Here is an 18,167-nt window from a genome sequence, read left to right as displayed (position 1 = left end):
TTTCATAGAAATATTATCTTTTTTTATTACTAGACATAGAGAACTACATAAACCCTCAAAGTTCTAAAAAAATGTCAATGGTACGGTTCATTATTCATAGACGACGGTTACCACTTTCCATCAGACAGGCCGTTAACTTGTTTAACATTCTAAGTTGCATAAAAAATATATTAATTTAAATTAGTGCATACATACAAAACATCCTTTAATTTTGTGTATTTATTTTCAATATTTTTTTTGTATTTTTTTTTCTTTCTGTCTGTTATTTAAGTAGTTTCATTTTCCAATGTGGTTAAATAATTTCTTTATTTTAGGACATCTTTTGAATTGTCATTCTACGAGCAGTGTCATCGTCAGATTTAAACATTAATAAGGAGTAAAAAATAGGGTTGAAAATATTGTAATCTTTTCTTACAAATAAAGTGGACAAAAAGCCAACGTCACGCGGTGTTCCCAGGCGGTCACCCATCCAAGTACTGACCGCGCCCGACGTTGCTTAACTTCGGTGATCGGACGAGAACCGGTGTTTTCAACGTGGTATGGACGTTGGCGATAGGATTAATCAATAATTCAGTTTTATTATGTGATGCCGATTAACTAAACAGTTATGAAATTAAAATAACAAAATAAAAGTGTTATAAGTAAACAGGTATATATGATATAAATAGTACCAAATTCGCTGTAGTTGGTATAATGTTATCTATTGTTGTAGATAATTTTATGCACTAACATGTTTGCATAAAGTCATTGTACTAAATTAACAAATTAGTGTTACCTTGAATAATTCAAAATCGTACTAATAATAAAATTGTAACTAGATGATGTCTGTAAGTGAGAAATGTTTAAGAAAAATTATACAAATTTTTATTTTGTCTATCCGTCTGTCTGTATATTTATTCCTACATCACGCAAAAACTACTACAAAAAATTGGATGCGATATTCTCAGCTGTATTCCAGAAGGGGGGGTCTCTAAAAAATTGGTGTATATTTGATCTTGATACGCCATTTACAAGTGAAGTATTCATTGGTTTTTCTGAAATCCACGCGTATAAAGTAGCGAACAATAACCTAGTTGTACATATAAAAATAAAATTTTATAGCTATGTCACAGATAATATAATACGCTATGCGAAGACGTTATTCAAATAACTAATCGCCAACGTCCATACCACGTTGAAAACACCGGTTCTCGTCCGATCACCGAAGTTAAGCAACGTCGGGCGCGGCCAGTACTTGGATGGGTGACCGCCTGGGAACACCGCGTGACGTTGGCTTTTTTGTTCCACTTTATTTTTGTAACAAGAGTTTACAAGAGTTTTTAACCCTCTTTTTTATATTTTAATAACATTTACGACTTGGTAGATATGATACCCTTCATGGAAAGATCACTATTAAAAGTCAAATTAACTTGAGCTTACATACCTAGTAACTACATATTATGATCCGTGATTATGTACTAAACAAAAGTCAGTCAAATTGTGATATTATTATCTCTTGGAATGAAGTTAAATGATTTATTTATTTAAATAATTTTATTGACCCCAAAGAAAATAGGGACCAAAAGATGGCGTTAATGCTAGTAGCATTCTTTACCAATCAGCTAATAATAATAATAATATCTTTACCCAATTAATACATAAATAACATAAAATGATGATAATAATATACAAATAAAATATAAAATGTAAAAATGTATTTATTAGCAAAGTATGTTTTTATAAGCACAAAGTTTAACATTGATTCCTACACTAGACTGATCCTGTCCTGTAGAAAACGGGAATCGTGTTGCCAAATACATGCTTACAGAAATTAAATAAGGCTTTCTAGTCAAATAAATAGAATAGAATATATAAATAAAATGTTTACTGAAAATTGCATTTATATCTGTATTTTATTTCCCATGTCTTGATGTTCGTTCACGCTTATCTCCGAAATTCCTTAATAGATTTTATGAAATTTTGCAAATGTTTATTATTGTTCTAACTTGAAAGGATATTTTTATTCTGTTAAGTGACCTATAAAGGACAAAACAACGTTTGCCCGGTCAGCCAGTTAAATATAATTTTAAAATACCAAGTATATAATAGAACCTATAAGTGAATTACCAATGTCCATATCTCCAGACGTTGAAAACACCGGCTCTCGTCCGATCGAAGTTAAGCAACGTCAGGCGCAGTCAGTACTTGGATGGGTAACCACCTGAAAACACCGCGTGACATTGATTTTTTACTAATTTTATTTTATTTAATGAATCATATATATTTTTTTAGTGGAAAGTGGTCGCACATTCGTAATGCTGGGCAGTTCAGAAGTCGATTACGATCCAAACTTTCGTATGTACCTGACCACAAAACTGGCTAACCCTCAGTTCAACCCCGCCGCGTACGCGAAAGCTGTCGTTATCAACTACACTGTCACAGTACAGGTTAGTATGTAAATAAGTAAGTATTTAATCGAACTAAATTCCACACTAGTTATATAGTTTTTTAATGGATAATAATGGAAAGTAAAACTCCGCCTGCACTAACGGTAAACGCTGGCAGGGCACCAGTGAGGGATTATAAGTGAGAAGGAAAGGGCAAGTCAGTTAGTCCATCGTGATGAATACACCTGAAATTCAGCACAATAGTTTTCAGGAGGAACCATGCGGAGATCAACCTATCAGACTGGAAATCCACATTACTATTAATCCCTTTCCTTCTAATTATACAGTAAGTATTACGAGTATGAAATTATTTGTTATTTAATTGTGAGTGTTTTGGATAAAATTTGGTACATTATTGGACCACCCTGGAGGGATTAACACATACATTTTACCCTTATTCACGTCCGCTAAGCTACAGGACGTAGCTTATATTTGAATATTTTTTTTAAGAAAAAAGCAAGCTCATTTTAAAATAAAATCGTATCGTTTTCAAAGTCTTATTTCCAATTTGAGTTTTTTATGGCAACAAATGTGCAGGAAAAGCTGCATAACAAAAAATAATAATAAAACAATTAAAAAAAAAGATAAGACAAAGTATACAATTATAAAAAGACGCTTTTAAATTTTCGTACATGTTCATGATATCGTCACAGAAAATTGTTTAATAAAATTACATACACAACGATGAAATCGTACGATATCGTACCGTGTTATGGTGAATTACTGTAATACTCATTCAATCGATATATTTGACTATATAATCAATTAGGGCTTAGAAGACCAGCTCCTCAGCGTGGTAGTTCGAGCGGAGCGCGCCGACTTGGAGGAACAACGCGAGAGTTTGATCATCGAGACCAGCGCCAACAAGAGCCTGCTGTCCGGATTGGAGGACTCGCTGCTACGAGAACTGGCCACCTCCACGGGTAACATGCTCGACAATGTGGAGCTCGTCAACACGCTAGAGAACACCAAGTCAAAAGCTGCAGAGGTATATCTTAAAAACATTAATCCTTTAGCTTACCGAAGTGTGACAACTTCACAATTATCTGGAAATTTTTCAAAAACATTTGAACAATTTTCAATGTTTCTGATTATTGATTTAAAAAGTGCTCTGTTAGTGAACTAATACGTTGATCGTTTATGACAGATCTATAAAACATGTACCCCGCAAACGTGTTTCTGGTTTTATATTGAAACTTTTTTCTTCACAAACATCTACATTAGTTTACGATGTATCAAAAAACGCCTTTTTAATTAAAGTATGCAATCATTCGTCCGCGCAATATATATGCACGTTCTTACTTGCAACAATTCTTACATTACATATTGTTCAAAAGCCGATGATTATGAGGAATCAGGTAATAATATATCTCCTATAGCGTAATGGACTCGAATCCTTTAAGATACTTCTTTTTATCATAAAATAGAATGACAATACATGTGTCACAATACAGTACATTCTGTGTTCATGTCTATAGATGACGGTTACTACTTTCCATCAGGTTAGACATCAGTTTGTTCATCATTCTAAATATAAAAAAAGTAGGAGTATAAATTTCCAATTTTCATTAAAATCGATTGAACGATCCCGGATATTAGCGTGATATAGAAAAAAAAATCATTCTGCTTCTTAACTCTTCTTTTTGTTCTTAATCAAAATTCACTAACACACTAGGATATGTATTATATCTTGAAGAATTGAGAACAAAGTAATCGATGTGATTATGTAATATTTTTTTTTTATATATTTTATTTCTAGGTAATGGAAAAATTGGAGCTCGCCGAAGCTACAACAAAAGACATAGAAATTCTACGTGACGGATACCGGCCGGTCGCCAAACGCGGATCCATACTGTTCTTCGTACTATCCGACATGGCGGGCGTCAACAGCATGTACCAGTACTCGCTCTCGTCCTATTTAGATGTTAGTATTCTATTTATCTTAACGTCAAGTCCCTTGCAGTGTAGGCTAAGCAGAGAGAAATGTTAGTATTATTACTTAGTACATATTTTTCCTCGTATAGAATATTTGCTCCACCAACATCTTCGTATTTTTAAATTATTAAAAAAAAAAAAAACATAGATTGACAATTTACAATAATACTTTCATTACTAAAATATTGATATAAAAATATCGATAAAAAAGCCAACGTCACGCGGTGTTCCCAGGCGGTCACCCATCCAAGTACTGACCGCGCCCGACGTTGCTTAACTTCGGTGATCGGACGAGAACCGGTGTTTTCAACGTGGTATGGACGTTGGCAACCGATTTGTTATATTTTGTGATTATAATATTACTTACTCATACCTGCGTCTCATGACGTAATAAAAAATAATTTTCTTCTTTATGACAAGTAATAATTTATTTATAATTTACACAGGTATTCTCGTTCTCGTTACGCAAAGCGATGCCAAACGTCATCTTGGTGAAACGTTTGAGGAATATCATCGATATGCTCACTAAGAATGTATACGACTACGGGTGCACCGGTAAGTCAATGAGATAGATGATCGCAACGTCACGACTTTTAGAGTGGAAGGCCTCTTAATTACTTTGTATACAAACTTTTGTAAATAAAAATTAATCACGAGTTCAATCGGTATTGCTCCGATATCTATATATGGGATTCCTCCGGACAATTATTTTTTTTATACCACTGAGGTGGCAAACAAGCATACGGCCCACCTAATGGTAAGTGGTTACCGTAGCCTGATAGTGGAAGAAAAGGTCGTTACCCATTTCGACATCGCCCATACCAGTCGGATTCATTTCGATCGGGTGTTTCGATATTATATGTATATTAGATACCGATATTTAATATGTTCGTTATTGAGGCAATATATAGGTATTCTAACTACAATATACATATATAGTTACTCCGCCTGCGCTATCGGTTTACGCTGGCAGGGTACAAGCGAGGGATGACAAGTGAAAATGAAAGCAGGTCAACTGGCCCATTGTGATGAATTTATAATATTTTGTAGTAATTATTATAAGAAACTGTTTTAAGTAAAAATTTTATACTATCATACACTTGCAGGTATATTTGAGCGTCACAAGCTTCTCTTCTCGTTCCAAATGGATATAAAGTTGGAACAGAGTGAGGGTAACGTGAGCCAGGCACAGTTGGACTTCTTCATCAAGGGTAACGTCTCGCTAGAGAAATCGTTGCGAGCGTGTCCCGCCTCTTGGATACCGTCGCAGGTAAGAAATATATAGAAATACCTACCTAGGCATATATAGAGATATGTGTTTAGGGAATTCAGAATTTAATATGATTCTCTTATACTGATATAGTTAGAGAGACAGAAAATAGATTCTAAATATCCATACTTAGTCAAATTGGTTTTAATTTCGCACGAACCACTATCGTCTCCGTTCCTATAACAATTTCCACAGAAAATGTCAGCGTTGTTTATGTAGCGGTGACTCCACCTGCGTCATCCGTATACGTTATCGGGACACCAGTAAGAGATGATGGTAGGTGAGGATAAAGCAGGTCAGTAGGCCCATCGTGACGATTTCAACGAAATCGCGATGTTTTCCAGGCGGAACCGCACGGAATTCGACCTGATAGTGTAATGCTAGCAATGGTGTTGTTAATTCCCATTACTAACAGTTCTTTCTCCCCCGGTCTTGTATAGTATTATATTATTTGTGCCTTGGTTTAATATACTGTCTCATCTTCCTGTGGTTGGGAATTCCATACGCGTAATATACAACCGCTTTAACCGCTTGATCTGAGCTTTTTTCGTATTTACAAAAAGTTTGCATATGTATTTCTATTAATTGTTTAGTACCCATAGAATAAGTTATGTTTAGTTTGACATTAGATCGCTCTGTGTAAATAATTTTATTATTGCCCACCTACCTCATTTTTAGAAGTCCCATACGAAATTTCAGGCTTCTACCTATATTTGACTGGCACTAAATTTTATTAAATTAATTTTTTATAACTTAACTGCATTATTATTTCTCCAGGGATGGCAAGATATAATGAAATTAAGCGTCGACTTCCCAGAGTCCTTTGGCGAGTTGCCTGATCACATTACCAGCAGTGTCAATATCTGGCAAGAGGTAAACATTTAATGTAATCATCTTAAAAGGAAATTGCTAGTATTGGATACTTGTAATCTCATTAGTAAAAAACCATTCTAAACCAACAGCGCAGACGGAGTTACCACTCGTATTTTTATCTGTTATAAAACACATAGAATAAGTAATTTGACCGTGGGTTAACTTAAAGTTAAACCATACAGCATACCATCTTATAATGCCCAAGATTTCCAAAACCCGTTATGACTGTGAGTGTCGGATAGAAGAAACATTATCGGAAAATAACATTGAACACATATTTGAGAACGAGCACACTAGGGGCATGTTACTGTATTTTACAAAGGATATCGCTGAGGGTCGTGGCAAAGAAGAATGACACAATAAGAGTGAATTAAATACCATACAGGACATCATATATTTTTTATACATAGTTATACATTTTTGCTTTTATTATATACTTTAGGGGAACCCCCCCCCCCCCCCCCCCCCCCCCCCCCCCCAAAGTATATAATAAAATGTAGAACTCTATATATAGGTAGTTTAATTCACACATTAGAAGGTCGTTGCATAAAAATAGCGACAGAAATTATAGACATAACAAAAAAAATTAAAGTTATATGCAAAATTTAGTTCTCAATAATAATAACGGGTTCTCAATGAACAAGATAGTAATAAAAAAAGTAATAAATTAATTTAAAAAACTAGAATGAATCAAGAAAAATATCGAAAATAAAAAAGCCAACGTCACGCGGTGTTCCCAGGCGGTCACCCATCCAAGTACTGACCGCGCCCGACGTTGCTTAACTTCGGTGATCGGACGAGAACCGGTGTTTTCAACGTGGTATGGACGTTGGCGACAGTAATTTTAAATTTTTCTTTCAATATATATCTTTCAACCAATTATATTATATTTGGAACGGAGAAGACACAACCTTGTATTTTATTATCCACGTAACAGCACAAAGTCGTAAAGATTATTAAATAAATATATTGTATGGCCGCCAGTGGTTCGACAGCGACACGCCCGAGTCCTTGGAGGTGCCAAACGGATACCGTGAGCGGGTGCAACCGTTCGAGCTGCTGATGTTACTGCGATGCTTCCGCGTCGACCGCATCTACCGCGCCATCACAGACTACATCACCGTTACCATGGGCGAGGAGTACATTACGCCGCCGGTCATCAGGTCAGTAGCTTGTGTCTCGTAAAAACTGACACCGTTCAATTGGATATAATTTGATCGTAGTCCTAATTTGAATTAAAAAGATATTACTAGACATACTTAAATGCACAACTCAAAGTGCAAAAAAAAGCCAACGTCACGCGGTGTTCCCAGGCGGTCACCCATCCAAGTACTGACCGCGCCCGACGTTGCTTAACTTCGGTGATCGGACGAGAACCGGTGTTTTCAACGTGGTATGGACGTTGGCGACTGTTTAATTTAATATTTTTATCACAATGTTGTCTTTTGTTTATTATATATCACAAATATTTATTTTTTGGAAACATATATTTTTTTTCTTGGGACAAATTAGATTTCATTAATGCCAAAAGAAGACTTTATACAAATACTGTCTGCTCGAGTACCTCTGTCCCATTCGTTGTTTTGTCGTGAAGCAATTGTATTGGTATGGACGTTGGCAAATATTCATTTTAATATTTTTATCACAATATTTTCTTTTGTTTATTACATCGCAGATATTTAATCTTTATAAATAAGTAAATTTCACTTCATGAAACATATTAAATATCATAAAGTCATTTACATTACATTATTTTATCGAATATTACTTTTAAGTTTACACGTAAGATGCAGTGTTTGCTGGAATGCTTCCCTGAATGACTAGACAAGTGGCGCACCGCCATTAATCTGAAAAAGACTGTGGCACTACTCACCCGCCGCCTCTGCCTCCGTGGGCAACCCATTAAATGTGAGGCGCACAGTGTGTTCCTCGGTATCGAGACTGACCGGTCGCTGCGGATGACACCACAAGTGGACCGCATGGTCACACAGTGAAGATCGCACGAATCATACTGCTACCGGTCATGCAGTCTAAGCTGCGAATGAAAGTGGGCATATACATTTGTTCGCGGTTTACATATACACTATTATTAATTTCTATATTATCATGTGTTAAAATATTTTATTATAAAGTGATATTTATATTCAAATAACTAATCGCCAACGTCCATACCACGTTGAAAACACCGGTTCTCGTCCGATCACCGAAGTTAAGCAACGTCGGGCGCGGTCAGTACTTGGATGGGTGACCGCCTGGGAACACCGCGTGACGTTGGCTTTTTGCCATTTTATGTTACTTTAAACATCTTTTATATTTCAATATTTAAATTTATTAATGGCGCTGACAAGAATAATGCCAATTCCCATTTTTATTCATTTTATTCTAATTATTATTTCATTTTAATAAGTTATTTATTAACTCTTTACGTACACGCCATTTCAGTTTAGACATGATAGTAGAACAAACGACCCCATACACGCCAGTGGTGTTCATTCTGAGTCCGGGTTCAGACCCCACAGCGGACCTCATGAAGTTGGCGGACCGATGCGGCTTTGGCGGTGGCAAGTTCAAGTACCTCTCGCTGGGGCAAGGACAGGAAGGGGTTAGCACCATACCCCATATTGTAGTTTAATTTTTATAATTAAATTAATGACCCGTCCTGGCTTCACACGAGTAAAAAATTTCCCAATAACGTTAAAACCCCTATTGAAATCAATTTGCATGAAAAATTATACTCATAGTGTGTTTTTACTACCTTTTCGCCTTAAATTACACATAAAGTCACTTCGCCTTATGTAGATATTGCTATATGTTACACACCACTAGTTTGAAATATCGATCGATAAATATGGTTTGAAATTTAGTTTAGTTGGTCTGATTGATGTATCAGGCGGCACTGGCGCTACTCGAGGGCGCTATCTCTCACGGACAATGGCTGATACTGCAGAACTGCCATTTACTGGTGTCGTTCCTACGCGAGTTAGAAAAACAGCTCGAGCTGATGGAAAAGCCGCACCCTGAGTACCGGCTCTGGCTGACCACGGACCCCACGCCAACTTTCCCAATCGGAATATTGCAGAAGTCGCTCAAAGGTGGGTAACTCCAGTACTCACGTAAGATTAACACCCTCTAGTGTCAAGAGTTTTTAGGCCACCTTTGTTGTACAAAGCCTCTGACTTAGCTTTCCGGATAAACTAATAAACAACCTATCAATGTTGCACTGCCGGATGGGCCATTAAAAATATACCAAAATAAATAAATAAATAAATATATATATAAAGTTAGTACTAGTTAGATGAATATATATATATATATTCATCTAACTAGTACTAACTTTACCTGTGACGAGACTTCGCGTAGCTGGGATAATCCCTTTCCATCTGCCATGTGGTCCCGGCATAGAATAGGCCACCCCTTCCTTTTCCGACTAAGGGAACTTAATGGTCGAGTGATATACAGCAACACCCCTCTTAAAACATCACCAAAAGCCAAACTGCGGTTGCCAAACCGCCTGCCAAACGTGGTATCTACTGGCAAAATTCCTAGAAAACTAGTCAATGGAGGAGTCTTATGTTCTCCGCAGTGGACAGATAACGACTGATCTAATTATGACATTTTCCATTCCATATAGTACGTGTATATCAAATTTCATAGTGATTGATTAAACCTTTAATGCGCTATACTAAAAAATAAACAAACTATCTTTCAGATTTATAATATTAGTAATGATTGGTAGCAACCTTGATGTCTGATAGTTTAAGACCCGTGCAAACAAACGTTTGTAGTTAAAAGTGTTTGAATTAATCTGAAGGTTTTCTATTTATGGATATAAATATATTGTTAGTATACATATATTAACAAGTATATATTATCAGTTGTTTAAAATATATAACATAATATTTGCTTAGTTTAAAACTGGATGGGGTATTTCCAAAACAGTAAAAAATATTGTTATTGCCCGGAAACCATTGTGTTTAATTCCTGTGTATGTTACATTCGTCATGATAGACAACCTAACCTAACTTCACACTCCTGGGGGGAAAGGGATTGTTAGTAATGGAGACTGAGAATCCCATTACTAGCAATATCCAATATCCAACCAGGTCGACCTCCTCGCGGTTCCCCCTGGAAACTATCATGGTTAATTCCTGATGAATTCATCATGATGGGCTAACTGGTCTATTTTCATTCTTATCTATCACCCTTCACTTGTGCTCCGCCAGCGTATCCCGTTATCGCAGGCGGGGTTACCATACCATTTTCACCCATAAAAAAAAACTTCACACTCCTGGGAAGGAAAAGGGATTGTTAGTAATGAGGTGTAACAGATCTATTATAGCCCCATTACTAACAATATACCCTATCAGGTCGACCTCCACGTGGTTCCTTCGGAAACCGTCGTGTTTATTTCTAGTTGAATTCGTCAGAGTGGGTCAAGTAACCTGTTTCTTCCTCACCTATCACTCCTCACTGGTGCCCCGCCAGCATATACCGATAGTGCAGGCGGTTACCATTTCATCTTCACCCACTAAAAAAAGTACTTCACCGTCCCTCACTAGTACTCTGCCGATAGCGCAGGCGATCTTTGTAAATAATCTGTTCTTTTTTTTATTATGAAATATACTAGCTGTTAGTTTTTCTTTAATGAAATGCGATTTTAATAAAATTTTTTGCTCCTGCTAGAGAGATAGGATAATTTTTAACCCAATAAGACAATGGATTCAATAGGTCGCGATAAGTGGCAAAACGTTTGTTGATTTAGCTAGTAGTATTATATTATCTGTCCCAGTGGTGACGGAGCCCCCTAACGGACTGAAGTTGAACCTGCGAAACACATACTTCAAGATGCGCGCGCACGCACTTGAGGAGTGTCCGCATCCGCATTTCAAGAAGCTCGTATACGTGCTCGCGTTCTTCCATGCAGTGGTGCAGGTATCGCTTTTGTAATTTATTAAGCAATAAAGGTGACCGATTTGTTGTAACAAACATGAACATATTTATTTTAATTATTATATAAAAACAATAACTTAAAGTTAATATAAAATTCCTTAAATACTAATTATAAGTAATCCCCCAACGCACCACACCAAGGCAGTGTACCCAAGATACATATTTATTTTATTTATTTATTTAACCCTTTATTGCACCATAAACAAAGATATACAATGACAATTGAACAATTCATGTTAAATACAGTAACATAAATACAGATTGTAATATACATATAAAGGTACAAAAAGCGGTTTTATCGCTATGGCAATCTCTTACAGACAACCTTTGGTTAAAGGAGAACATATTTGCCATTATCGCAGTTGAATTTAAAAAAAAAAATAACAGAAATTGTCGGTTTTAGGCATCGTCATATTTTGTGATGTTCATAATGCTGTTCACGTTTAGCTATAAGGAGGCGGCGATTACCGCTTTTCATAAAGTGGACTGTCAGCTTGTTTGCCACTCGAAGTTGCCTAAAAGAAACATAATTAGAATAATTATAAAATAATTAAAACTTAAATAGTGAATAAGTTGTCAGTAACGAACAGTTTTTCCAAAAGATTACAGCATGGAGCTCTTTAAAAAACAGGGATGAACAGGTTTCTTTAGGGTCAGCAACGCGCGCGTAATGCCTCTGGTATTGCAGGCGTTCCTAGGCGACGGTAACCGCTCACCATCAGGTGAGCCGTATGCTTGTTTGCCACCTCAGTGGTATAAAAAACAATGTAATTAATTAAAACATGAAATAGCAATCAAGCAAACAACAATAAAGACCTATGAATATAAACAACGTGGTTGTTAAAAAACACATAGTGCATATATAATTACATCAATCTGTTTTTTTTTTGTCGAGAATTCTACAACTTTTGTCATTGCAGGAACGTCGCAAGTATGACAAAATTGGTTGGAATATAGCGTACGACTTCAGCGAGTCGGATTTCGTGGTGAGCATGCAGATCCTGCAGTGCTACCTGGACCGCTGCGCCGCCACCAATGGGCCGATACCCTGGGCTACACTCAAGTACCTCTTCGGAGAGGTATAGATATATTAACCCGTTACACGCTCGTGTCAAACGCCAACAATGAAGTAGGTAGTCCCTTTTACTGGGTGTAATGGAGACTGAGAATCCCATTACTAGCAATATACCCAACCAGGTCGACCTCCTCGCGGTTCTTCCTAGAAACTATCATGATTAATTCCTGATGAATTCATCATGATGGCTAACTGGCCTGTTTTCATGCTCATCTATCATCCTTCACTGTTGCTCCGCCAGCGTATCCTGTTAGCGCAGGCGGGGTTACCATACTATTTTCACCCATCAAAAAAAAGTCCCTGTTACTAATAATCCCCTCTCTACACATATGATAATTTCTTTTTAAAAAATATATGATGTAAATGCTACTTGTGCTATGCTACCTGGTAAATGCTGGCTTTATCGGTTTAACATAAGGGATAATTAATACACGTTGGAAGCACGTCAGTAGGCCCACCGTCACGAATTCATTTAAAATTAACCATGGTAGCTCCCAGAGACGTTCGAGAGACATAAAGATTAATCTAATAGATAATATTACTATGTATATGGAATATATAGAATCCGATACGAGGATATCCTCAAAAGAACCAAAATAACCGACATAACCCGAAGGATAAGTAAGCTGAAGTGGCAATGGGCTGGTCACATAGCTCGAAGAACAGTCAACAGACGGGGAAGAAAGGTTCTTGAGTGGCGACCCCGTAAGGGCAAAAGATCACCTACTAAATGGAGTGACGACCTGAAATACATTGCAGGGAGTCATTGGATGCAGTTGGCTCAGGACCGTTCCTTATGGGAGTCTATAGGGGAGGGCCTATGTTCAGCTGTGATATACTGTCAATATACTGTATTTGCTTGTAATGAGTTACTAATACCCCTTAATAACGGACTATCCGCATAATAGATATTGTAATGTGAACTGTGATCAGGTGATGTACGGCGGGCGAGTGATCGACGACTTCGACCGTCGCGTGGTGCGCACCTACATGGACGAGTACATGGGCGAGTTCCTGTTCGACAAGTTCCAGCCGTTCCACTTCTACCACGACGCCACGTTCGACTACGTGATACCGCCAGAGGGCGAGCGAGACGACTATATCGGTTAGCGATGTTGTCAAATAAACAATTAAGAGAAAACATTGTAACATAAAATTTAGACTAATATTCTAGGTATGTTTTGTTGTCCATATTTTTTTTTAATGAATGATATTGGAATGGTAGTGTATACCGATAGCGCAGGCGGGGTGCCTGCGCTATTGGTATACACTGGCGGGGCACCAGTGAGAGATGGTGAGAATGAAAAAGCAGGTCATCAAGCCCATCGTGATGAATTCACTTGGAATTCAGAACGATGGTTTCCAGGGGGGACCACGTGGAGGTCGACCTTTTTGGACATATTGCTAACAATGAGACTGGTAGTCCGCATTATTAATAACCCCCCCTCCCCCCCTGTTGCCCATATTACCACTGTTAACTGTCCACTGCTGAACATAGCCTCCCCGATAAGAGAGGTTTTGCCAGTAGTTTCCACGCTTGGCAGGCGGATTGGCCACCGCAGTTTGGTTATTGGTGTTTTAAGAGGGACGCTACTGCCCATCCCTTAACCATAAGTTTCCTTAGTCGTCTTTTACGATACCCACGGGAAAGGAAGGGGTAACCCAATTTATGTCGTGGACCTACACGCCTAATAAATACGTAGCTTGTGAAAGGAACTATATACTGAGGGAACTATATAGCGACTAGAGGGAGAACCCCATTACTAGCAATACGAGTAGTTGAACTCCACGCGGTCCCCCTGAAAACCATTGTAGTTGTGGGGGAGAAGGGGGTTGTTAATGATTGCTAGCAATGTACTCTATCAGGTGGACCTCCACGCGGTGGTTCCCCTGTAAACCATATTGTGGTCTAATCTTTCATGCTCACCTGTCATCCCTCGATGGTACTGCGCCAGCGTATATCGTTAGCAATTGCGGGGTTACCATTCTATTAAAAAAGTAAAAACCATCGTGGTTAATTCCAGATGAATTCGCCACAATCTGCGAACTAATCTGACTTAATCCTTACCAATTATCTAGCGAATACCGATAGCGCAGGAAGAGTTAACATTCCATTTCCATCCCATTAAAACAATACGTCATTCACATTATATGACAGGTTTCATCGACACCCTGCCGTTGGCGAATACGCCGGAGGTGTTCGGGCTACACCCCAACGCGGAGATCGGCTACTTCAGCCAGGCGGTGCGCGAGATGTGGGGACACCTCATCGAGCTACAACCACAGACCAGTGAGTGTTCACATTGGTCACTTTTTATAATTAGAGTTTGTTATAAGTTTATAGGAAACAGCCATATTACCAGGAGTGTCCATAAAAGATGGCTGTTTTCAATGTAATTTTATTATTTTTTTAATTTTTGCATTTAATTTTTAATTGTAGCATGTATTGATACCGTATATCACGTCTCTTTCATTAGCAAATTAAAATTTGATTTTTAGTGATAAATTTATATTATTTAATTGGTAAAATATTTTACACTAGTTTCCGATGATTTTGTGTACATGATAGCGGTATCCTTATTACTATGATTGTAAAAGTGAGTTTGTTTGTTACCTTATAGCGCTTAAATCGCTTAACCAATCACTATAGGATTTGGCTACTTTTTATCTCGGTCAGAAAACATATCTCCGTCACGCAGGCGAAGTCGCGTGTAAAAGCAAGTATAATTATAAAATCATCTATTTCGATCATCAACGATCATCAAAGTTTACTTCAATCACAATCAGTTATTATAAATTGCATACATATATAGGTATACAGCGAATTAATATTGTCACAAAAAATCTATATTGCATTACGATTACCACGTACCAAACCGTACGATACCAAATTTAATGATTGGTCGATTTGTATAAGGGTTCAGAAGTAACATACGAACATTATTTACATGTAATAGTGGTCAGGATGGGACCATAAATATTTAATTTTTTTTCTACATTTTGTACACAATAAAACACAAGTTGTGTTTTATTATTTTTTAAATTAATGTTTCATTTACTTTACGCTGCCAGTAACAAAATCGGAACGTAAGTAATTATTATATAGTGGGAAATATCTCTATCTATGTACTGTCTGCTTAACAAATTGTTGCTTTGTTTCGAAAAATGAAAACTAATGTAATTGACCATTAAGTATTTGCAATAAGATACATTATTATTTTTTTAATATAAACACAACATTATCATGGATGCTTCCTAGTGAGAGATGGTGCGTCAGGTCAGTAACTAAAATGATTTATTTTATATTTTAAGTATATCATTAGAACCTAATAATAAGACACTTTGCTGATATCTAATAGTAGCACATGAGGTGAAAAGGTATTGTTAGTAATGAGTTATAACACTCCCATTGCTAGCAATATATTCTATCAGGTTGACCTCCACGCGGTTTCCTCTGGAAACTGTCCAGTTTAATTCTTGTCATTTTGGAATTTTTGGATTGGGCCAACTGACCTACGTTCATCTTTATCCTATTGCCCCGCCAGCGTATACCGATGGCGTAGGCTGGGTTGCTATTCCATTTTCGCCCATTAAAAAAATTATAGTACAAATGAAAAATCGACTAAATGCTTTGATTGGTTACTAATTTCATTTAGAGAATTCAAACATTTTTATAACGTTCTATCTAAACAGACTATCGTTGTCTTTGCTCAAGTAAATTAAAAAAAAAACCTATGCTGTCCAAATTTTAACAATAGTCAGAGATACTGTATTGGTAGGTATTTGATAGTGGCTTATAAAATGTTTTATTAATGTGCTATATATTTGTTGTACAATCAAATTTCCAAACTTGTAAATAACATATCTGTTGTCGAGTTTCTTGTTAAGTTTTTTTCAATATATAACGATATTCCGAACTAAGCGATAGAATCACAATAAAAAAAGTCAATTTCATAATTTATTTAATCATGACCCGGTAAACGTTATTTTGCTTCCTATCACCACCTACCGGGACATTTTTTTTATTAGACTAAATCGAATTGGAGCAAACAATACACATTTACAATATTTCATTAAAATCAGTTGAACGACTAAAAAAATGAACGGTTAATCATAACTACATCAAATGTAAACCGATTTGGAAAATTATTTATTATCTTAAAGGATATACGGAGATTGGTTCTATAGACATTTTATAAAAAAAAAAAAAACAGTAGTTTAGTTTTTAAATCAAGTTTTTGTCATAGTTGAGGTCGGTTTTTTTTGTGACACAATTATATTCTGTGTAACCAGGCGAAGGTAGTGGCGCGATGAGCCGCGAGGACTTCATCGACACGATCGCGGTGGACGTGCTGAGCAAGCTGCCCGCGCAGTACGAGGTGTGGCGCGTGCGCAAGCAGTTCGAGATGAACATCACGCCCACGCTCGTCGTGCTGCTGCAGGAGCTCGAGAGGTGACCCGCTAAGGCCGCATACTTTATTTATTGAATATGACTAGACACTAGAAGGCGACACACTCGCACGAAGTGTTAAAATTCGTGCTACTATCCTCTCACCTTCGGGGGAAGATTGTTAGTAATACGAACTAGCAGTCTCATTGCTAGCAATATAGCCTGACTGATCAACCTCCACGTGGTCCCCCATGGAAACCATCGTGCTTAATTCCAGGTGCATTCATCACGATAGGCTAACTGGCCTGTCTTTTCATCCTCACCTATCATTCCTTACTGTTGCCTCGCCAGCGTATACCGTTAGCCCAGACGGAGTTACAATTCCATTGTCATCCATTAAAAAACCCTCACCATGATTTCGTTCACAAATGAAAGTAAATGAAATATTTGCTTTAAACAGACTTTTAATATTTTAAAGGCCATGCGACAGAAAAGATTTAATTTATTCAATAAATTAATTTTGCATGCCTACAATTTTAAGGCAATTAAACAGATGTCATAAAGTTCTGTCGTCACATGGCCTTTATTATGTTAAACATCTGTCTAAAGCAAATAAATATTTCATTTCACATCCATTGTTGTGCGTAAGCCGTGCGCAACACATATGTGTGTTTTTAAAGGGGATTGCAACTCCATTTGCGCTATCAGTATATTGATATATAATATATAGCTGATGTCGATAGATATATATTGACAGATGATATGTAAGGATCAGGGGATCTACCGTGAAATGAAATTCCGAATATTCGAATTCAATTTAATTTTTTTGTTCATACCGAAATCGGCCTAGTAAATGGAGCTTAACATTTTGTTTGTCATAAATCCAACCATAAGAGTTTAAATAAACAACATTATCACATGTTTAATATTTTTAAACAGTGTCTATTATGTAATTTTAACATAAAATTTGTGTTTCGTCCGGCCCTGAAATTTCCATTTAATTAAACATTATTTAATTTAACATTTCATGGTAGGCCTTCAGGTTAGTTAGCCCGCGATAAATTCACTAGGAATTAACCACAATGGTTTCCAAAGAGGACCGCGTAGAGATCAATCTGATAGGACATATTCATCATCATCATCTCAGCCATTAACCGCCCACAGGCCTCCCCCATAGATCAGGGGGGGGGGGGTTGCTAGTAGTTACCACGTTGGCAGCAGTTGGTTAGCAGGCATGTTAGCAATCGT

At 37.1% G+C, this 18,167-nt stretch overlaps 1 protein-coding gene and 6 non-coding genes across 7 annotated transcripts in view; 3 read left to right on the top strand and 4 right to left on the bottom strand.

Moving 5' to 3' along the window:
- The window catches only part of LOC113521858 (dynein axonemal heavy chain 10), a 99,043-nt gene that overhangs the window by 77,351 nt on the left and 3,525 nt on the right, over positions 1 to 18,167 (top strand). The window contains exons 75-90 of the mRNA XM_052899772.1: positions 2,272 to 2,426; positions 3,196 to 3,414; positions 4,186 to 4,350; positions 4,808 to 4,916; positions 5,468 to 5,631; positions 6,409 to 6,504; positions 7,489 to 7,667; positions 8,947 to 9,106; positions 9,395 to 9,596; positions 11,294 to 11,436; positions 12,375 to 12,533; positions 13,463 to 13,634; positions 14,688 to 14,819; positions 15,602 to 15,616; positions 15,789 to 15,806; positions 16,823 to 16,982. Coding sequence (XP_052755732.1) covers positions 2,272 to 2,426; positions 3,196 to 3,414; positions 4,186 to 4,350; positions 4,808 to 4,916; positions 5,468 to 5,631; positions 6,409 to 6,504; positions 7,489 to 7,667; positions 8,947 to 9,106; positions 9,395 to 9,596; positions 11,294 to 11,436; positions 12,375 to 12,533; positions 13,463 to 13,634; positions 14,688 to 14,819; positions 15,602 to 15,616; positions 15,789 to 15,806; positions 16,823 to 16,982 — 2,248 coding nt within the window. The remainder of the gene's footprint in view (positions 1 to 2,271; positions 2,427 to 3,195; positions 3,415 to 4,185; positions 4,351 to 4,807; positions 4,917 to 5,467; positions 5,632 to 6,408; positions 6,505 to 7,488; positions 7,668 to 8,946; positions 9,107 to 9,394; positions 9,597 to 11,293; positions 11,437 to 12,374; positions 12,534 to 13,462; positions 13,635 to 14,687; positions 14,820 to 15,601; positions 15,617 to 15,788; positions 15,807 to 16,822; positions 16,983 to 18,167) is intronic.
- On the bottom strand, positions 433 to 551 carry LOC113522026 (5S ribosomal RNA). Its single transcript, XR_003402397.2, has one exon. It is a non-coding gene; the product is annotated as a 5S ribosomal RNA (ribosomal RNA).
- Positions 1,157 to 1,275, top strand: LOC113522025 (5S ribosomal RNA). Its single transcript, XR_003402396.2, has one exon. It is a non-coding gene; the product is annotated as a 5S ribosomal RNA (ribosomal RNA).
- Positions 4,571 to 4,689, bottom strand: LOC113522024 (5S ribosomal RNA). Its single transcript, XR_003402395.2, has one exon. It is a non-coding gene; the product is annotated as a 5S ribosomal RNA (ribosomal RNA).
- On the bottom strand, positions 7,220 to 7,338 carry LOC113522028 (5S ribosomal RNA). Its single transcript, XR_003402399.1, has one exon. It is a non-coding gene; the product is annotated as a 5S ribosomal RNA (ribosomal RNA).
- Positions 7,793 to 7,911, bottom strand: LOC113522027 (5S ribosomal RNA). The gene has a single exon (XR_003402398.2). It is a non-coding gene; the product is annotated as a 5S ribosomal RNA (ribosomal RNA).
- LOC113522018 (5S ribosomal RNA) lies at positions 8,663 to 8,781 on the top strand. Its single transcript, XR_003402390.2, has one exon. It is a non-coding gene; the product is annotated as a 5S ribosomal RNA (ribosomal RNA).

The sequence above is a fragment of the Galleria mellonella genome, unplaced genomic scaffold, assembly GCF_026898425.1.
Source record: "Galleria mellonella isolate WM207_F2 unplaced genomic scaffold, CSIRO_AGI_GalMel_v1 utg63, whole genome shotgun sequence".
Taxonomy (NCBI): domain Eukaryota; kingdom Metazoa; phylum Arthropoda; class Insecta; order Lepidoptera; family Pyralidae; genus Galleria; species Galleria mellonella.
This window is presented reverse-complemented; position numbering and strand designations above follow the sequence as displayed.